This window comes from Papio anubis, chromosome 9 (genome assembly GCF_008728515.1).
Source record: "Papio anubis isolate 15944 chromosome 9, Panubis1.0, whole genome shotgun sequence".
Taxonomy (NCBI): Eukaryota; Metazoa; Chordata; class Mammalia; order Primates; family Cercopithecidae; genus Papio; species Papio anubis.
Genome location: NC_044984.1, coordinates 71,138,554 through 71,160,898, shown reverse-complemented (window position 1 = coordinate 71,160,898; position 22,345 = coordinate 71,138,554). Strand labels below are relative to the sequence as shown.

General features: G+C 33.4%; 1 protein-coding gene across 2 annotated transcripts in view; it reads right to left on the bottom strand.

Annotated features, from left to right (window-relative positions):
- The window catches only part of ZDHHC17 (zinc finger DHHC-type palmitoyltransferase 17), a 90,204-nt gene that overhangs the window by 26,873 nt on the left and 40,986 nt on the right, over positions 1-22,345 (bottom strand). For both annotated transcript variants that reach the window (XM_031650630.1, XM_031650631.1), the window contains 6 exons: positions 21,083-21,205; positions 17,257-17,334; positions 16,521-16,665; positions 11,177-11,241; positions 10,362-10,524; positions 4,178-4,303 (listed from right to left, as the gene is read on the bottom strand). In XM_031650630.1, the coding sequence (XP_031506490.1) occupies positions 4,178-4,303; positions 10,362-10,524; positions 11,177-11,241; positions 16,521-16,665; positions 17,257-17,334; positions 21,083-21,205 (700 nt within the window). The remainder of the gene's footprint in view (positions 1-4,177; positions 4,304-10,361; positions 10,525-11,176; positions 11,242-16,520; positions 16,666-17,256; positions 17,335-21,082; positions 21,206-22,345) is intronic.

Here is a 22,345-nt window from a genome sequence, read left to right as displayed (position 1 = left end):
TGTACTGGTCTGGTTGTTAGAAAGTCCATACATGTAAGTATAAAACCTACATAACTCTTCGTAACATCTATCACAATTTTATCTTTACAGCAACCAAAGTAAGTCTACTGCCTCTTCCATGTAAGAGCCCCCACAAACTTATAGCCAGTTATCAAGTCTCTGTTCAGTTACCTTAGGTCACAAAACTATGTAAGACATTCAAGGCAGGGCACGGTGGCTCATGCCTTTAATCCCAACACTTTGGAAGGCCGAGACGAGACAATCGCTTGAGCCCAGGAGTTGTAGGGTAGCCTGGGCAACATGGCAAAAACATGTCTCTACAACAAATACAAAAATTAGCTGGGCATGGCGGCACGCACCTGTACTATAGTCCCAGCTACTTGGGAGCCTGAGGTGGGAGGATTACCTGAGCCCAGGGAAGTCAAGGGTCAAGGCTGCCATGAGCCGTGATCAGGCCACTGCACTTCAGCCTGGGCAACAAAATGAAACTCTGTCACACAAAAAGAAAAAACAAAAAACAAAACAGCTGTGGTGTAACAAAGCAGAGTATAAACACTGCCTTCCTTACTGAATACTTATCTTTCTAAAAGCTAAGGTTACATTACACATTTTTAGTGTATAACAAAGCAGAGTATAAACACTGCCTTCCTTACTGAATACTTATCTTTCTAAAAGCTAAGGTTATATTACACATTTTTAGCACCCCTTTCATACTATCAGCTTCCACTGAAATAAGTGGGATTTTTTTTTTTCATATAAATGACCATGTCTTCCCCAGTTTGGCCACTGTAATTCATTTTCTGAACTAAATGTGTAATTTTAACTTAAAGTAATAATTAAACATCAATTTCAGGCTTTAATTTTATGCCGTAGCAAAATAACTAATCCAATTTTTTTTCTAGTAAGTATGAACTTTGTATCAAGACATTAGAGAAGATTTACTACTCAGAAGAGAGAGAACGTATGGGCACATAAAATGGTACTATAAAAATATAATGGTGATGTGCTGCTATGTGAGAAATCTCTTTTCTCCTATATTTTATAAGGAAAATTTTCAACTATATAGTAAATTTGAAAGAATCACATAGTCAAGTATATACACCACCTAGATTCAGAAGCCTCTTTTTAAATTAAACTTCTTATTTTGGAATAATTATAGATTCACACGCAGTTGTAATAAGTAATACAGATAGATCCTAAATATCCTTTGTTCCACAGTGGTAACATCTAGCATATCACAGTAGCATATGACAACAATGGTAACAGTAGCGTATCACAATCAGGAAACTAACCTTGATACAGTCCAGATACAGACTATTTCCACTACTAAAAGGATTCCTCATATTGCCCTTTTATAGCCAACTTCCCTCCTACTCCCAAACCCCCTCTAAATACTAAAGATGTCCCTCCAACTTATTAAGAAGACTTATTTAACCATAAATATGCCTGTTTAAAATCCTTCTACTTAAAAAAATCTAAGATATTTTAAAATCGTTTTCTAAAAAGACTGTCCCCCTTTTTTTATGGAGAGAAGGTCTCACTCGGTCACCCAGGCTGGAGTGCAGTGGCATGATTTTGGTTCACTGCAGACTCAACCTTCCGGGCTCAACCAATCCTCCTGCCTCAGCCTCCCTAGTAGCTGGGACTACAGGCGCACCACCACACCTGGCTAAAGATTCCCTCTTTATCTGTCTACTAGCACTATCCAAAAATATTTCCCCCTTTTGGAATGACATTTTTATTTTTCTTAAGGGAATGACTTTTTAAAATAAAACACTATTGAATCCTAGATGTCACTATTTTCTTTTTTAGTTTTAAATATAAAACACACTTCATAGGCTAGCAAATCAAAACATGTTAAGGACTGAAACTTTTCCAATGTGATGTGGAAAAAGAAAGAACAGTCTATATAATTACAGATGCTTAATCTCACAGGTCCCCTAATCATCGTAATTTTTAAATATATGATGGTTACCTTCTTTTTTTTTTTTTTTTTTTTTTGAGGTGGAGTCTCGCTCTGTCGCCCAGGCTGGAGTGCAGTGGCGCGATCTCGGCTCACTGCAAGCTCCGCCTCCCGGGTTCCCACCATTCTCCTGCCTCAGCCTCCCGAGTAGCTGGGACTACAGGTGCCGCCACCACGCCCGGCTAGTTTTTTGTATTTTTAGTACAGACGGGGTTTCACTGTGTTAGCCAGGATGGTCTCGATCTCCTGACCTCGTGATCCGCCCGTCTCGGCCTCCCAAAGTGCTGGGATTACAGGCTTGAGCCACCGCGCCCGGCCATGATGGTTACCTTCAACCTTTAAAGATTACTCTCCCAATCATCATAGGTTTTTAAAAGTAACCTTTATAAAAATGTGAATATATTTAAAGCTACTAATGAAAAACAGCAGGAAAAAAACTCCATTTCTGAACTGACCACAATGGTACACCAATGTTAAAATTGCACTAAACTTCTAAAGAAGTTCTTTTTTGAAAAATCATATCCAAACACATAAACCTGATGTATCATTTACTCATGCTATAAGTAACTTTACATATTAATGCAACATCTAATATTTATAAGTCATTTATGATTATATATATATACACACACACACATATATGTAAAATAAAACTTCAAAATATTCACATTCAACAAAACGAAAGCACCAACATTGTGGGATTTTCCAAAGTAACACAAGATATTTTTATTACTAGCCTAAAATAAGACAGCCATTTTTCACTCTGTTGAGCAAAACAGCTCTAAATCCTAGAAAACTGAGCAACACAAAATAAATCATTTTCTGTATCATATCTAATAATTAAATAGAAGAGTTAACATGACACTCAAAAATTGTTCATTATTCTCAGCCATAGGGCTGAAAACAGCCAAGTTTATAAACTATGAATCTAATTCTTCTAAGTAACGGACCAGGGGACTTCTCAACTGATTAAGGGAGTCCAAACTCCCATAAATAAAGGAGGCAATGCTTTCAAGTGTGCTTCTGTTTATCCCAAATTTGTCTTTTTGCCTTGGTAACAGATAGATCAATATTAACTTTAAATAATCAACATTGCCACTAGAACAGCCTAAACACGATATACAAAAGATGGTACTCAAGACTTAATGCCACTCAAGTTGTGATTACTGACAAGTTAGCAGACATCTTGACAGTTATTTAGGTAAATAAAGAAACTCTAAGGCAGTTAACTTCTTTTTTGTGGGACATAAGATTGTGCAGAACCTAGACCCCCCTCTATGGGGGGAAATATTCTAAGTTCTAGTATCATATTATTATAATTAGGCAACAGAGCCAACAGTCATGCAATTTAAAACTGAAGGCATATAGATGATCTAAAATGAGCTTTCCATAGGAAAGTCAAGAATATAAGTTCTCTCTCTCTGAAAAAAGGTATACAACATATCACAAAAGAATGCAAAGCTCAAGTTAGAGCCGGAGTTGTGAGTAGTTTAAAAAGATGTATTAGAACTAAGCTAGTTCACAATTTATTATCATACTAACAAACGAGCATTCACTAGAAAAACCTTTATTTTTATCTATTACTTTACAAAAGCCCAGCTGAAATAATGAACCAAAATTTACACGAGTAGCCGATGGAGATTTAAATAATTTCATACGTACCAATCCTTCTTAATTATTAGACAGCCCCAAAAGGTCACCAACCAGGTAGGTAAGAGCCCTTGGAAACTTTGTTATTTACTTTCATTTATTCCGAGTATAATATTATTTTAAAAATTACATAGAGTAATGCCAAAATTAAAGGCTGTAAACACTCATGCTAAGTAAGTGTGCCTATGAATCCTACTTAAAAAATTATATGTTGAAAATTTTCAGCCAGGCGCGGAGGCTCACACCTTATTCCCAGCACTTTGGGAGGCCGAGGTGGGTGGATCACCTGAAGTCAGGTAAAGTCACCTGAAGTCACCATGGCCAACATGGTAAAACTCCATCTCTACTAAAAAAATACAAAAATTAGCTGGGCATGGTGATGGGCACCTATAACCCCAGCTACTCAGGAGGCTGAGGCACGATAATCACTTTAAACCGGGAGGCAGAGGCTGCAGTGAGCCAAAATCTCGCCACTGCACTCCGGCCTGGGCGACGAGAGCAAAACTCCATTTCCAAAAAAAAAAAAAAAGAAAGAAAAAACAAAATCTTCAGTTATGAGTTTACCTTATCAGCTTTCAGCTTTCTAAGGAAGGACGGATTGTCATATCCTTTTGCTTGCCTTGCCTCTTGTAAGTGGTTGATCATCCACACATTTTTTCTCTGTTTTGCCAAATCAAGTGCTGATTCGCCCTGATAATATAAATAGAAGAAATTCCTATTAAAAATTTAAAAGCAGCATATCTTAGTTACCTCTAAAGAACTTCTGTAAAAATTAATTTACTGCCCTATTAACATTGTTTTGACATTGTGTAAAATAATTACTAAAAACACCTGCATCATTATATATTTCTTATTATGCTTTCCCAAAGAATAATCACAAAATGTATTTTCTCATCATATTCTGTAGATTTTATTTTTGCCTGCATTTTGACATATTAGAGAGCAAATCAAAAAGTAGGTATTTTAGTACCTGCTGGATCAGAGGCTATTACTAAGTTTATCAGTTATTTCATATTCTTTAAAAATTTCATTAGTAATAGTTATTGCTACAAAACACTTTGCTACAATATCAAGTTGCCAGAAATCTCTCAGTTTTATTTCAACAATGATAAGAGTCTTCAGAAGAGAATAGGAAGGAAAAGGAAAAGTTAGTCTCTACTTCTATCACTATTGTTCTGGCATTCTTGATTTATATTCATTCACCCATCCAGAAGTTTCCAAAGTAAATGAGAAATGATTTTTAAAAATAACAAATTCAAGTTATGAATTTGTATCCCCCTTTAATCCTAAGAAAAAGAATGCCAGGGAATTTACCTGATAGGAATAAAATGTATCAAAGTAAGAAACAAATAAGCATTCCCAATTTTAGGTCTATGCTTCTTTTTGCCTTAACTAATTTAAAATTTAAAATCTTATTTCTCCTTTTGCAAATCAGTCAGACACCTACATTTCCATTCTATTTAATGTCTTCCACTATTTATCTACTTCTTCCAGTAGAAAAATGAAACTTTAAATGCTTACCAAAGTTTCAAGAATGGAAAGATGAATATTCAAAATTACTTTTAAAAAGTAAAAAACACTGAAATTTTATTTCCAAAAACAAGGTCAAAAAGAATAAAGCCATAAAGAGCCTTGGGGTGCCTTATTTATGAGGAATGATTACTTATCAAGTATAGGGTTTATTTTTTAATATTAAAAAATAAAAATAAACAACAAAACACACCACTGCCACCAACAGCAACAACTATTACAAAACAACAATAACAACAAAAAGCCCAATCAATCCTTTAACATAAAGATCAATGGTATTTAGTAAGAAATGGGCTAATCTAGGAGTCTTCCACAAATAGGGATATTTACTTTAAAATATAGCCTTACCTATTCCAAAATTCCATCACCTAAGTTGTCAGAACCAACTAATTAATCCAAACTATAAAGATTACCTGAATAAAAGCAATCCCTTGGGTAACAACTCCCCGGGAATATCCTGCAGTTGCCTCGGTCCAGCTGAGCATCCCTTCCACTAGAGGGCCATGTGACACCTAAGGATTGCCTAGACAAAAAGATTGAGGGAGCTTTAAAATATCTTTCAACTACTCCTCTAGTCATCTAACTATTTTTGTATAGTTATTTTATTCAGCTGGTAAAATAAACACTCAATTCATTTAAGGAAGTATATTGAAACCAGGGTTCTGAGTTAAGTCTGTTTTTATTTGATCACTCCATGTCTCAGCCAAAATAATAAATAATACTAAAAATAGCAACAACAGCAAGAATTTACATGGAGTAATTATAGACTATGTAACTGTTAATAAAAGAAATTAGTCAAACGTTTTGGTCAGATAAACATTATGGTTGGGGGTAAGATCACTCAACATTTCACCTATGTAAGGTTGAATTTCATTGTCAAAATTTAAAAAAAAATTTCCTTGGAGACCATCTAGGTCAGGTATTTAAGAGGTAATACAAAACTATTTTCTAAAAACAGTTTCTTACCTCATTTCAAGAAACTATAAAAGAGGTCTTTCGATACGTTAACGAACAGAGCTCAGTAATTTTACATTCTGTACAAGCTAAAAACTATGTCCTTTGATAAGTTTAGAAAGAAAAGATTATAACTGCTTGGGCAGCACTCAGAGATTAACTGTTCCTCCCAAACTCAATTCATCTAAATTTATCAGTATAACCAAAAACATATGCTAAGGATTATTATTTTTTTAATCACAAACGAGATATTACCACAAAAGGGATTACTGGGTAGGCCATAATTGTGTTTTGTTTCCTATTCTCAGTATTCCAAGTCACTTGTTTCCCCTGTTGTTGCTTTACAAGAAGAGATTTAAATTTATTTCATGTAGCTATTATCTATGGGCTTAGTTCTTAAATTCTTTTGAGTCTTTTCTGATGACAGCCACTTTTCTTCTTCCCAGAAGAATGCTGATACACGTTAACTGCTTTTCAACAATTTCAGGGGTCCACGGACCCACACCTTCCCCAACCAAAGTCCACTGGGGGGACTCCAGATAAAAGAAACCTAGAGTATACAGCTATTTCTGATCCTTCTAAAAATGAAAACAGCAATTTTAAAGTTACCTATCATTTAGTATAAATTGTCTTTAAAGTAAGTTCTATCTTATTTTGATAAAGGAACATTTGTTTATACATGAAAAGAACTGAGCAACTAATATGTAAAAGTAAATCTCTAGTTAATGTAAAGAAAGATTTCTAAGAAACATATATAGAAAATAGGTATTTTAGAGAAAGGGGATCTTATAGAATTATTATAACACAGTGTAATTTTTCATATTCTTTGAAAAATATAACTTTTTATAGCTATTAAAGCCATAGCCAGATTTGCAGGCTGCATCTTCTTGTTATAATCCATTATTATTCTCTCTTAAGACTTAAAAATGGAAAAATATATAGGTATAAATAAATTTGGTTAAATTCCTGGACAAATATTGTAGGTATTTTCTTAAATAAATGCTTCCTTTTCAAAACTGGCAGCAATTTAAGTTTACTTAATTAGCTTAATAGTTAACACAGCTAAAAGACACCACTTCATATTAAATATTACCAAACAGAACTAATTCCTATCACCTTCACCACAAAAAGTACTTCTCCTTCAGTCTTCACAATCTCAACATGTGATATCACAAGATGCTCAGTTACCCAAAACAAAACCTGAGTCATCAATGATGGTTTCTTTTATCCCTATACCTAATCTACCTTCTTATTTCTACTTTAAAATATCCTCTCCAAATGCAGTCATTTCTCTCTACCTCTACTCCTCTGATCCTAGGCTAAGCTAACATTATCACTTGTCTGATTTACTGCAACAGTCTAACCAATCTCTATCTTTTCCATTTGCCGAACTCTTCAATGCATTCTCCATACATCAACCAAAGTAATGTTTAAAAAATATTTAAAACAAAAAGCAGATCATATAATCAGCCTACATAAATCCTTTCAACTGTTTCCCATGACTGAGAATACAATTAAAGCTCCTCATCATTTCATTGCATTGCATGATATAGCACCTGCCTCTCTCCAAGTGACTTCACCACCTTGCTCACTGTACTCTGGCCACACTGTCCCTATTTCTGCACCTCAAACATGGCAATCTCACTCCTGTTTAAGACCTCGCACTTGCATGTTCCTCTACATGGGAAGTTTTTTCCCATGTATCTCTGTATAACTGATCCCTTCTCATTACATAATTCTGAAAGCAAATGTCATCTCCTCAGAGGCATTCCCAAATCACTCTCACCGGATGTGGTCCTTCCATTCCAGTCCCTCTATCACATTTGCCTTTTATTATTATTCACTTATTGGCTGTTTCCTCAACAGAATGTATGTTCTGAAAGAATAGGGACCTTATCTGTCTTGAACAATGTGACTCCCCACCACCCACCATTGAACAAGAATTTGTTAAATGAATAAATACATGGTTTCTATTAGAAGGTGATGACTTAAGTATGTTGGGAATGCCTCTGAGGCAGATCCCCATTTTTAAAAAAAGGCATTTGATAGTCATTTCATCTTTTTAATTATATACAAATTGCTTTTAAAACAAAAATCTACTTTGTCACCAGTGTAGATACAGATAATTTTTCTCCTGAAAGTATAAATGTTCCCTGAGCAAATACAATAAATTCCATTTATTTTCTTTAGAAGTACCATCACTCCAGAAGCTACCAGGGAATTACATGAAAAAAATTTTTTGTCAACAGCCAACCTTGATTACATGTGACAGATAAAGTTTAAACATTAATAAAAAGAACATAACTAGAAAAAAAATTGAATTTAAATAAAAGCTTTAAGGTATAATAATTAGCTCAATTACAGACACTGTAGACTCTGGAAAGTATTCACATGAACTACAACAGTTAAGGAAGCTACATTCTATTTCATTGTTTCTTGGTACCAAATAACTCTTGTGCCTGAACCTATAAAACATTAAAAATACAAAGTTCAAAATCATTTAAATAATTTTAAATATCTCTACTCTTACCATTAACTTTCTGTTGAAATTTGCTGTATTCATTTTACTAAGAGTAATTTAAAAGTTTATGCAATGGCTAATGAGAAGTACAAGTCTTCATTATTTGCTTGAAAAGACACTGAATTTAAAAACCATTCCTCAAATCCCAATGACTGTGACTGAATTTAGCCTAATTTTATATGAACAGAAAATATACTTTTAAAAGCTCTAAAAATATACAACACTAGTTTCAAACTCCAGAACTGTGTAGTCATTTTACTGTCATAATTCTTTGGTATTACTGTAATTTCTGTATACTGATATGGCTATTGACAGAAGGTCTACAGAGTCTTACTATTTGCCAAACTAAAATTAATCCTGTTTTTTCAATAATACTAAGTATCTTTAAATGTATTCCTTGCACATGATCACCTTAGGAATGGCTGTCTGGTAGCAAAGAGAAAAAAAGTAGTAACACTCTAATTCAGATAATAAAACATGAGGTAATCTCACATAATTTTCTTATAGGTATATTGATCATGTTTAGTCAAACTTCTCTTTTCTTAACCTTCAGACCTGGGGTCAGCTAATTTACTCATTCCAGTGTTATAAACTTTTAAGAGCATCCTATTTAAAAACATTTAAAAAGCAAACATTTCTTTCTCTATAATTTCTGAAGTGGCAGAGAGGTATCCTAGCAGTCATGAAAACTACCTTCGGTAAAACTCAAGACTACATAAATCTTCATTTACTCAGTCAATAAATACCTAGAGTGCCCATCGAGTATCAGGCACTATGATATGCTGATTTTCTTCTTTCCCTATGTTTAGTGGCAGATACGGAACTATTCTGAACACTTTTGTTAGGGACAAGAAGATTTGAAATTTTTTTAAAAGGAAAGAAAGAAAAAAACATATGATTTTATCAATATCTTACAGTTTCTAATATTAATTTACTTTTAAGTAAATGTTTGTAATTAGACTATCTCTAAAAATTGATGAGCTTAATAAATTATGCTCTATAAAACTAGTCAGTAACTGAATCAAGGAAGAACAAACTATTCATTGGAACATAAACAGATACCCTGATCCAGCAGGAGACAACCTACTTTTTGATTGGCCATTTCAGATTAGTATGTGTCTTGAACCCTCTTCATATTTAATTAGCACATATCCCTTAGAAATGTAAGAAACATAACTCAGAAAATACTATAAATTATAGCCAAAATTAAAGAACATTTGTCAATGGGTACAGTTACTTATGAATGCACATTATTAAAAGATGATGTTTAAAGTAATTTTACAGAACAAGTTCGTTGCTGAAAGACACGGTGGATCCTGAAGCTTTAAAAATGAAAAGAAATAACCAAAATTTGAGACTAGCAATAGAATCTTATTGCATGTATTAATAAAATGTTTACTGATTTCTAAATGTTTCGAGAGTAAATGTTAATTGTGCTTGGCTCTTAAATAATATTGCAACTTTTCCTGGATTAGTCCACCATGGTGGGGTGGGGGTCCTCCTATAAACACCATAAAGGCATTTATCAAATTTAAATCTCTTGACCTTTTAAAAAATAAGACAATAAAATAACCAAGTCAAAGAATTATTAAAATGTATTATGCATAATGTGGTTTAACTATAAACTTCTACTGAAGAAGTTTCTTTCAACTCTGATAGTCTATGAAAAACTTGTTTTATTACAGAATCCATATATTAGTAGCCACATTTCATACAGTATTATCAATATAGAATATTTTTTACCTTGATATTCTGGGCATCAACATTAGCTCCAGCTTCCAGAAGAAGGCTAATGACTGTGGTATTCCCTGCTAGTACTGCCCAATGCAGAGCAGTGTTTTTGTGATACTTGTCACCAAGGTTAACTGAAACATTGAATGTTAAAAGCAATCTAGTTGGATCCACACTGAAAAGGAAAAAAAAACAAACAAACAACAACAACAACCCTAATTTCAATTATAGAAATCATTACAAATACTAAACTGATTATGCTTACAGTAGCATTCCATTTTGGAACACTTCTATTTTAACCTACTCAACAACTTTACAATCAATAATGAGACAATATTCTAATATGAAGTATTAAGTATGTACAACACTATATAAAGTAATGTATTAATAGTTTCAGGGGATAAGCAACTTGTCCTGACATTTTGTATTTTTGACTTAGAAATGGATGTCATTAATACGTATACAATTAAAGAATAAAATTTTTTTAAATTGAAATTTGGAGTCTTCCAAAAGTAATCTAAGACAACTTACTAATACAGTAAATTTGTCAATATGTAAATCACATGAAAAAATTAATCACTTTTTTAAAAAAGAGAACTTCCTTTCTTAGAAATTGTTAAAAGAGAAATAGATTAAGGAAGCTCTAATCACTGAGGGAGAGATAGCAGAGACACCAAAACATCCAAAATGGTAATTTATGTATACTATAGTCATAATAAAAATTGTAAATATTAGTGAGTATAGTATTAACTGCTTTTTCCTCTCTCTTACTTCACATTGTATTATGCTGAAATGGCCTGAATAAGTTTTTTATAGTCATTACATACCTATGTGTTCTATATGCTGCCCACATTAAAGGCGTCATTCCATTCTGATCCATCATATCTACATCCTGATAAAGTAAAAAGAAAAAAATCAGACAGTTAAATTATAAGTTCATAACCAAATCTGCTTGGAAAAATCTAACCTATATATAACAGGAGAAGCAAATATAATACTACTCAATCAAGGATAATGTATGAAACTTTTTCTTTCTTAACTTTAAAATAAAACTCTTGTCACTATATACTCTAGTTAACATATATCATGCTTTTACAGTATTCCCTTTTAAGATATTTTAATTAGACTTTCAATGTTTCACATTTAAAATTCTTAACCTCTTCTGACCTTTCAACCACAAAAGACAGGCTAAGTGATTGAAGTTTCTGAAAAACTTGTTTACACTAATGCATAAGAGAGAATGACAAAACTATTTATTCCTAGGCATTTCAAAACGAAAAATAAAAAGAGGTGACATTTTAATATACTTAAAGTTTGTATTGTTACATATGTACATTTTTAGAGTTAAATGATTCTGCAGTTTGTGGCGAAAAGCAAAACACTAAAGCAATCTCCCTGCCTTCCCACCATTTTCACCATTTTTTGGCTCATTATTTTGGTATTTACCTCCACATCTTGAAATAAGACGTTTGAATTGCTACTTCTTGATTTTTCAGTTTCAGGCATTATTGTGAAACTCCTTAGTATAAAAAAATGTGAATTTTTCTCTTTCCTCTCTGCTACATCACAAAAACTCGCCTTTCCTATTCTTTCCTCTCAAGAGATCTATTGTAATTCTGGTTAATATAAACATTTAATACTTGATATGTATTATTATAAATATGCACAAATACTATTCCCAGTGAAACCATGTAATAAACCACTATTTTTCCTCTTCTACTCAATTTTTTGCTTTCCCTGGCACCATCTTTTCCCCACTCTTGCTTAGTTTTTAGCAAATTATAACTAAAACTTCCACCCATTAAACCAAAACTCTTTCCTAGTTATCTAATTCTCCTTGTGCAAGACTTTCTGATGTACCAGGGACTCTTATCAGTTTCAGTGCTCTGAAACTACCTTTCCTAACCCACTCCATTCTGAACTGATTATCCTCTATGCCTGAAACATCTGTCTCATTAACCTGGAGTACTTTGAAAATAAAAATTATCTCAAATCAATCTTTATATTCTCAGTGTCCAGCAGAGTAGATGATCAAAAACCATTTATTAAAGGAAAAGACATGCTTATCTATCTACTTTTCTAGGCTTGGCTTTAGAATAAGACATGGTTTTGAATTCCTAGCTCCATCACACGCTATGAGATTGTAGGCTAAATTACTTTAATTCTTAGTCTTAGCTTCCTCATTAAAAAACGTGAAATACAAATAACTTCATAAGACTTCTGTGAAGATTAAATAATGTGTGCAAAGCATCTAGTCAACAGCCAAGAATATAATGGATATTCAATAAATATTAAGTTTCTTCTTCTTCCCTACCCCATCTCCCATTCCTGAATTATATTAAGTAAGCAGTTCTAATCCAAGTTGTATTACCTAATTTACCAATCAGTAGAGAGAGGAGACAGTTACAGTAAGCACAATGTAAAACACTATCTCTATGCAGCAGTTCTCTGTGAGCCACTGTTAGCGATGGGAATATGTCTCAAATGTGAATATTATCCAAGCATACTGAAGAAAAAAAAATCTGAGAACCACTACATTAGATAAGTAAAGCACTTCCTTGGATGTCATTAGCTTTAGTCACTCACCATGCATACTGTAACAGAATGTTATGCCTTATCCATTACAAATCCATTTCTGGATTTACTTTAATAGTGTTGTCAGGAATATCTTCTGCAACCTCACTCAACATTTCCAATATGCAAGTTCATTTTTTAAAATAATCCTGTGACTTAAAAAAAAGTTTTCTGAAGAAACAACAAACTTCCTTATTTCTTACATGAGAGGTAACTATTGTGACTTCTTTTACTCCTAATTTCCATAGTTTGAAGAAAGCTCAACCAAATTTCAGGTCTAATTAAAGCAAGCATGTAAATTCTTATGTTTAAGTTTCTTTTTCTTCTTAGTTGTCTTTTCATATCCTTTGTAAAAACTGATAGTATTAAAAATATCAATAAATTAAAAAATGTAAAATCATGGCACATCTCTAGAGTACTAAAAGAAAAATGAAATTCAACCTTTTCTCTCTTTGGGTCGGAATTTAAAACTTGGTACTTCTTTTCCAAGTTCAGCCTGGACGTATGGGTATTCTCTATTAGGAAGAATTAACAAGCCCAGATCAAAAGCTTATGGGAATTCCATGATCAACAGGGCTCCATAACTTAGCATTCCCCTTTTTCTCCTGAAAATCATCCAAAAGAATTGGTAGTGAGCACTAAATATATTTAACAATATAACTAAAACAAAACAATTGTGAAGAATAGAATGACAAAACTGAATGAAAATGTTATATACCCTAACAATGTAAAATTGATATAATTAACAAAAAAATGGGAAAATGGAAAAAGGTTGAAATGAAAATATGCTGAGAGCCTCATCTATAGTAGCCATGAATCAAAGAAAATTATCTAAAGCTGAAAAATCAAGTAATAGAAATGTAGTAAAAATTTATCAGAACATAGTTAACATTAAGAAAAACAATATTATTGACTAAAGTTGGTAAAAGAGAAATGGAAGAAGAAATAAAAATATGCTAATTTTATTACTGCTTATAATTAGGAACTACGTAATTAGAACTAATAAAATTTGAGCAACCATCTGACTGAAGAGAGAGAGATAAACTGTGTGACTATCTGAGGAAAGAATATACCAGCAGAAGAAACAGCAAGCAAAAGGCCCTCAGACAACATCAGGTCAGAGTTGCTGAAAAAGTAGCAAAAAAACTAGTGCAGTTAAAGCACGGTGATGACAGGGAGATGGCAGAAGTGGAGCTCAAGAGGTATCCAGGGGCTAAACTGCACAGTGCTCTAGCACAGAGAAAAACTTTGGGCCCTTACAGTATGATGCAATGCACATTGGAAGAGTGTCTTTTACAATATATTAGTGTATACATGTTGAATATCCTTTATCTAAAATGCTTGGTACCAGAAGTGTTTGAATATGTGTTTTTTTCATATGTTGAAATATTTGCATATATATATTAAAATATTGAGAATGGGACGAAAGTCTAAATGTGAAATTCATTCATCTTTCATAAACACCTTATACACACAGCCTGAAGGCAATTTTATTCAATATTTTAAATAACTTTGTACATGAAACGGTGTGTGTACAATGAACTATCAGAAAACAAAGGTGTCAGGGGTGGAATTTTCCACTTGTGGCATCATGTTGGCACTCAAAACGTTTTGGATTTCGAAACATTCTGGATTTTCAGATTACAGATGTTTAATCTGTACATGGAGTAAAATCTCAGAAAATACACACTACATTATTAAAGGAAGTAACCTCAGAGAGATGGCCAAGGGGAGAGGTGAGATTTCATTTTCTAAGTCATATTCTATTATGCTTGAATATTTCATAATAAACATGTATTATCTTTGTGTGCATAAAAAAAATTTACTCATGAAAACAAAACTATTTCTCAGACATTTATCATCATCATCATCATCATCATCATGCATTTTTTTGTACCAAAAGCACTGTGACAGGTAGAAATCCTGCCCTCTGAGAATTTTATAGCCTATTTACTATATTAGAGGTTACACAGATTAATGAAATCATCCAAACTCTAAGCTAAAAAAAAGACCATGAAGACTCAAAAATGTACACTACCTCTCTTTCCCAGTTAAAAACTGAAAGAAAAAAGTGAACGTGTATTGTAGATTTATTCTGCAATATGGAAGGCCACTAAAGACCCTGTGAGTGTGCTACAGCACCATTTACTGCTTCAACCTTTGTTCTAGAAAAAACTGCAGAATAACAAGAATAACCTCCTATAGCAGTTGCTCTCCAGAGATGGCCTCCCATAAACCTGGCCTCTTGGTATTCACATCCTTGTGTGGTCCCTTCCCGCCATGATTATGGCCCTGTTAACTCACTTTAACTGACAGAAAAAAGAAAAACCGTTGCTGTGTCAGTTCAAGACCTAAGACTTAAAAAGGCAAAACAGCTTCTACTTTTGTTCTTTTGGGAGCTCTAAGCCAATATGTAAGAAGTCTAGTTTCTCTGCTGGAAAGACCACATGGACTGGTATTGAAAAGTAGAAGTTCTGACACTACATAGAGAAAGAAAAAGGTCTTGCTGCCCCAGCCTCCCAGTTAAGCAGTTTGTAGCCGTTCCTATCAAGTCACAAGATATGTGAGTCAATCTTCCAGCTCAGTCAAGTCCCCAGACAACTCTGGCCACCAGTCATTTCACCAGCCAAGGAGAAAAATCATTCAGTCAAGCCTACAAAATTGTGAGACGTATTAATTGGTTGGTATGGTTCTTAAGCCATTAGATTTTGGGAGTAGTTTTTAACACAGCAATAGACAATAACTCCCCTCCCCTTCCAGCAATTAACTTAATCAGTCTATGCCTCTTTTCCTAAACTATAACGCACAACACAACTGCCACTGCTTAAGACTGCCAACAACGAATACTATAAAGCCTTCATTAAAAGAAATAGTATTCAAATTCTAAATCCGCATATAATTTTAAATTAACAATAAATACATGTTGATAGCAACAAATTAAATACATCTATCTTCGTAATTCTTGTGATGAGATCCTTACTTATAAAACTAATGTTCAAATATAACCAGAAAAAACACATGAAAGAAAAACTGAGTGACATTACTTTTAACAAAATACATTTATTACAAAAACATGATTATATAAACTGGTAATATTTAATGTGATTATGGTCACTGCACATTCAAGAAAAATCAGGAACAACCACTTAAAATATGATGTTTTTCTGACAAGCAGCAGCATTATCTTATACAACAGAAACTGATTTTTAAAAATGTATCCCTCTCAAAAGATATTTAATATAGAAAATAACCAATAAATAAGTTCAAAAAAGTTTAGATGAATTCAGATGATATATTCAAAATACATAAAGAAAAAATAGATACTTATATTTTCTCTCTTAATTTCTGAGCTTTATTTCCATCACTCTTGGAAATAAAAAACCCAACTTAATCATTATCTGGTTCATGATTTTAATGCTGACTTTTATGTTAGGTACATTAAATATCTCCATATCAAACTAACCATATTTATGTTCTTCATTCATCAGAAAGTGCTATTTAAATATCAACAGGTTGTTACATATGCAACACCAATAATATTAGGCATTTAAACTATGAAGAATATCTGATTAAAATCCATACCGAGATTTTTTTTACCTGTCCTTTTGCTATGAGATAAGCAACAATTGAGGTATGTCCGAACTGAGCAGCCAGATGAATACAGCTACATCCTTCTCCATCAATTAATGAAGGATCTGCACCATATTTCATTAGTTGCACAACCATGGATAGATGGCCTTGTCTAAAACATAAAAGAATAAATACTTAGATATATAAAGTTATTTAAAACAGGATCCTCTGGAAAGAGCTTTTTTAAATAAGGTATGGTGGGAAGATTACATATGTATTTTGAAAAGTTATTTTAAAATAGATACATGTCAAAACACATTTAGGATTTTATGGTTCTTAAAAGTCTTAACTAGATTAACAGTCTGGAAATGCATGGAGGTACTCATAACTTATTTAACATATAGTAAATAATTACTATATTCTATTATGTTCATTCTAATAGTATCTCAATCATTCCAAGAAACGAGCTAATTCTTTCATTGTAAATATATATATGCTGCAAAACTATTACATTTAGAAAGCCAAAGTTTAACCCGATCTTATAACTAACTGAATTAATATCACCATGGCCAGGGAAACTTTGGACAATAAACTTTTGCTTCTTTATAGGTAATATTTCACAATAAAACATTAGCATATAAATGATATTAACTAATGGCATAATAAGCTCTCCTATTCATTTTAGTATATCATTTTTTTAAAGTTGTTCATTTGTATATTAATAAAAGAACAAAAGGAAAAAAATCCAGAAGCAACTTTAAACCTTGTGGCCCAGTGCAATGGAGTTGAATTCAGGTCTCCTCCAAGTTGATCCACAATAGCACCTTTCGAAATATAGTATCTATAAGACAAAATTTATAATAATTTAAATAACTTTCATTTTCAATTTTAAGAAATTATGTGAAAAATAAGTAAATATATGTTTTCCATTTCAGATCTCATGCTAGTTTGAACCTTTGAAAATAAATAATCTTTTGTGGTTGTGTAAAAAACATATTTAGCAGAATTTTATGTCAAATACATCATTTTATTTTGTTCCAGAATAAGGAAAAGAAAAATAACTTTTAAGTTATTAAAAAAAAAAAAGAATAAAAATGCCAAAAAAAAAAATCACATAAAAAAGAAGGTACTCAAAGAACCACAAAGATTTGAATAGTAGCATATAGAAAATTGAAATTAGAATAGTTGCAGAATAGGCAAGACATGGTCTACCTTGGGTAGCTCAGCTTTTTAAGCCTAACTTCCCTTAAGATTACTGTAGATTAAATCAAACAATATACATATAACATAAAGGTTCTTTACTATGCCTTATTTCTTGTGCCTTTAAAGCCATGTTGCTTGAAAAAGAAATAGCAACTTTAAAATTAGATTAGTAAGCTTAATATTAACAGCATAATATCTTTTTTTTGAGAGAGAGAGAAAGAGAGATAGCATCTCATTATGTTGCCCAGGCAGGTCTCAAATTCCTGGACTCTAACAATCCTCCTACTTTGGACTCCCAAAGTGCTGGGATTACAGGAGTGAGCAGCCGCACCCTGCTGTCATAACATCTTGATAACTTCTGAAGTGAACAAGATCTAGCTGTTCATTACAATGCTTTCTTTGGGAATAATCAATGCAATAAATCCTGAATATAAATGATTCTAAGGTATATGATATCAAATACTTGACATATGTACACTCTTAAACTGTTGTAAGTGATTATTGCTCTAGATCAGTAATGCATTTACTCTTAATGTACATAGCTTTTAACCTGTGATTATTCATGCTTATTAAACACATTATTCATGTGTTTAATTCAGAAATTTGTGGCTGCAAATAAGTATTTGTTTAATTGGTGCTTTTAAAGCATTATGCAATGAAGGGCCCAATTCCACTCTATCATGCAAAATGGTTCAAAGTAACCTAACAAAGTATTTCCAGAATATTAAACTATTAATAATGCAAACATTTAATTATTCCTGAATCCATTTTTAAGGTACTTGGTACATTATATAATGCTGAAAATGTTCTTTGAGAATGGGTAGGCTAGAACCCAAAGAGAAGTAAAGCTCAGCCAAAATAACCACTCTCATAGGAAATGATATTTTATTAAAAATAATAACTGGAATTTTTCTAAAGCAATTTCATCCCCTTCTCTATAGTCAACTGTTCATGAGATTCATTTTTACTGATATATGGCAGAATTTAAATCATCACTAGGTTTACGTCAATAAGCAATTTCCAAACTGATTCTAAAGCACAATTTTTTTTTCCACAAGAGGGAACTTTTCTGCATCCTAAAAAAAGAACAATTTCTATTACTTTTCATTGTAAACTTCTCAGTATTATATTTTTATAACATGTTATTTCTTGTAGCTATAAGACCCTAGCTCAACACTACAAAATTCTGAGATTGCACAACTCTTAATTTTAATCTTGAGCCTCTTTGCTCAATATATTAAGAAGGTTTTATCAAACAATGTTCTGACGGGTACTAATGATCCTAGGTTTTCAGAAGGGACCATCAATGAACAACTGATACCAACAAATATTTGAAAGATAAAACCCAAATAGCTTAAACCTCAAACATCTCTAGAGGGGACACTGATGAAAAGCAAGCCAGAATATTACAAAACCTGGACAGGCAAAGGAATCAGACACAATTGTTACCTCCAAAGAAAGCAGTAAGTACCTGGGCTGTAAACAGAAATAACGGTTGAAAGTCAATAAATACGCCGCAGAAAAATTGTGTTTTCTAGCATATATTCCCACTGAAAGTCAGTAGTTACTCAGCATCACAAATAAGTGTTTTACTGACATGGAAGCAATCACGCAGCTGACAGTGCTCGAACGCTTTCTTTGTACACCATAATGTTAAATCTTAAGATGTTGCTACTCAAGTTTAGAATTATAGTTAAAATTCAAACTCTTCGAGTCCAGATTCATTCTTGTGTCCCTAAACTTCATTATATGATGGCAATTTCTGACTTCAGTGTCAGTCCCATGTTGATTTTAACATGCAACCATTCAGCATTTGCCAAGAGGTATGTTTAGTGCACCTTTACCATCAAAGTTTGACACTCAAGAAGTAAATTAGAGAACAGCAAGACACTGCACTGAAAATGCAGCAATTCAGGGTGAATTCTTTTACCTGGCATTAATATTCTATTTGTCTCTACACTCTGTGTGTTGCACTTAACTGAACATCTCAAGTAGTTCATTTAGTTCATTTTAGACTTGTGTTATCTGGGCACGGAAGCTCATGCCTGTAATTCCAGCATTTTGGGAGGCCAGGGTAGTTGAACTGCCTGTGCGCAGGAGTTTGAGACCAGCCTGGGCAACATGGCAAAACCCCATCTCTACCAAAAATACAAAAAATTAGGGCCAGGCACAGTGGCTCACGCCTGTAATCCCAGCACTTTGGGAGGCCAAGGCGGGTGGATCACCTGAGGGTGGGAGTTCGAGACCAGCCTGACGAACATGGAGAAACCCCGTCTCTACTAAAAATCCAAAAATAATTAGCTGGGTGTGGTGGCACATGCCTATATTTATACAGGTGCATGCCTATATTTCATTTTCATTTCAACCCTCTGGTCCTTGAATCACTCTAGAAGTCATTTACTATTGGCACATGCCTATAATCCTAACTACTCGGGAGGCTGAGGCAGGAGAATTGCTTGAACCTGGGATGCAGAGGTTGCGGTGAGCCAAGATCAAGCCATTGCACTCCAGCCTGGGCAGCAAGAACAAAACCCCATCTCAAAAAAAAAAAAAATATGACTTGGGCATGGTGGTATTCGCCTGTGGTCCAAGCTACTCGGGAGTATGAAGTGGGAGGATCGCTTGGAGCATGGGAGGTGAGGTTGCAGTGTGCCAAGATTGTACCACTACACTCCAACCTGAGTGAGAGAGTAAGCACCCATCTCAACAATAACAACAAAAATTCATGTCTTTCTGTAAATATGTTGTGTCCATAGAGTCAAAAGACTACTAAACAAGATTTGCTAAGATTTCCTATCATCTTGACTCTTAGATCTAACTACTTCTTATTAATACAAAACAAGCATTAACAGTAATGGATAAAAATCATTTTACACTTGCTATGCAAGTATTCATCACTTATGCTGTTGTGAACAGTTAAATCAGATTATTATTACCTATTATCATTTCAACTTTCTTTTCTTTTGCTGTTTTCTCCACGGAATCCACATTCGGAATGTGAACACCAAGTTAGGACTGCCCGAGTTCAGGTCCTGACTCCAATCTTTATTAGCTTGGGTCACTGGGTAGTATATTTAAACTGTCTGTGCTTCAGTTTCGCCAGCAGTAGGACAGTAACAATTGTTAAATTTCATATGGGGTTATATTAAGAATTAAGAACTAAAGAAAACACATATGGAAAAGTACTCAGACAGTACTTGGCTAATATAAGCATTCAATATAAGTTAAAAGCAATTTTTCTTTTTCAGAAAAACAAGGTACACAGAATCTATATTCTAAAAGCCATGAATTTTAGAAAGTTATTAGTTTTTACAACAATTACTTCCATTAATTTTATAACCATAAAAAGTTAAGTTTTAATAATTAAAAACAGAGAAAATACATACTTGACTAAATCTATTCTGTTATTGATGGCAGCCCAATGGAGGAGTGTAACATTTTCTTTGTCCGGTTGCCGTACATCATAACCTGCTTCCACCAATTCTCGACAGCGTTCATATATTCCATATCTAGAAAACAAAGAAAACATGGCATTATTATTTAACAAGAAATGTAAAGCTAAAAATAACATTTTGAGACAAAAATAATTCCTCATTTTGATACTAGGAATTAAAATGTATTTCTCAACATAGAATATTACTTTTAAAATGTCAATATTCCAAAAGCTTTTACTAATCCATTTTACAGTTCTAAAATGTCTCACTTATAAGACTGTAAAATCTCACTATATAGAAGAAAAGAGTACACCAGAAATAAAATTTCAATTGGTAGCTTTTTTTTTATTATTTTATTACCATTTATCCCACCAAACTCTTAAGGCAGACTGTAAAAAATACACACAAATTTAAAAATATTAAATATATAAAAATCAGTAACAAGATGCATATAAATGATTCAGAACAATATCAAGAAGAAAGGATGTTATACAAGCCCCAGTGTGAGAAACACGCACAACTGTCCAAACCCAAAGAATGGCCTAAGAGGCACGAAGAACGGCGAAAGTGAGACTTAACAGCAGTCTTACAATAACAGGTGTCTGGCAGGCAGGCACACCCAGGGCAGCTACAGCAGGCAATTTATCTCCTAGCACACAAGTCTTTCCCCTAGTTCCTCACTGGTCGAGTACTATGGGGTTAAAATCCTCCCAGATGTTGCCTAAGTTCTATTATCCCCCTTACCCCGTCATTTTCCATGCTTAAGTTTTGATTTCACAATAACAAAGCTTTCTTCCCTTTTATGGGCTGACCCCTCCTCTACATTCTGTTAACTTATTGTGACCTACTAGGTGCATGAGCCATGTAATTTGTTACTTCGCAGGCTGGCGGCCAGTGCTTAGATTTATCATGCCTTGAAAATGGACCATTTAAAATGTTTTCTCACAAAGTCCCTTCTCTTTTCTACTTAATTCTTTTGGTTTAATTTTCATTTGAACCCTTCTGGTCCGTGAATCACTCTAGAAGTCATTTACTATCTTCCTCATAGGAGACAGTGTCTAATTTGGTTTTTAATAGTAGCAAGTTATTTTGCTGGTAAGTCACGGGCATTTATTAATAACTGTTTCAATTAATCTCTATGCTAGTCCCCTCACACAAAGGATAACACAACATCCCACTGCTGTTAAGACTTCTGTCACAATTGAGAGAGGTAAG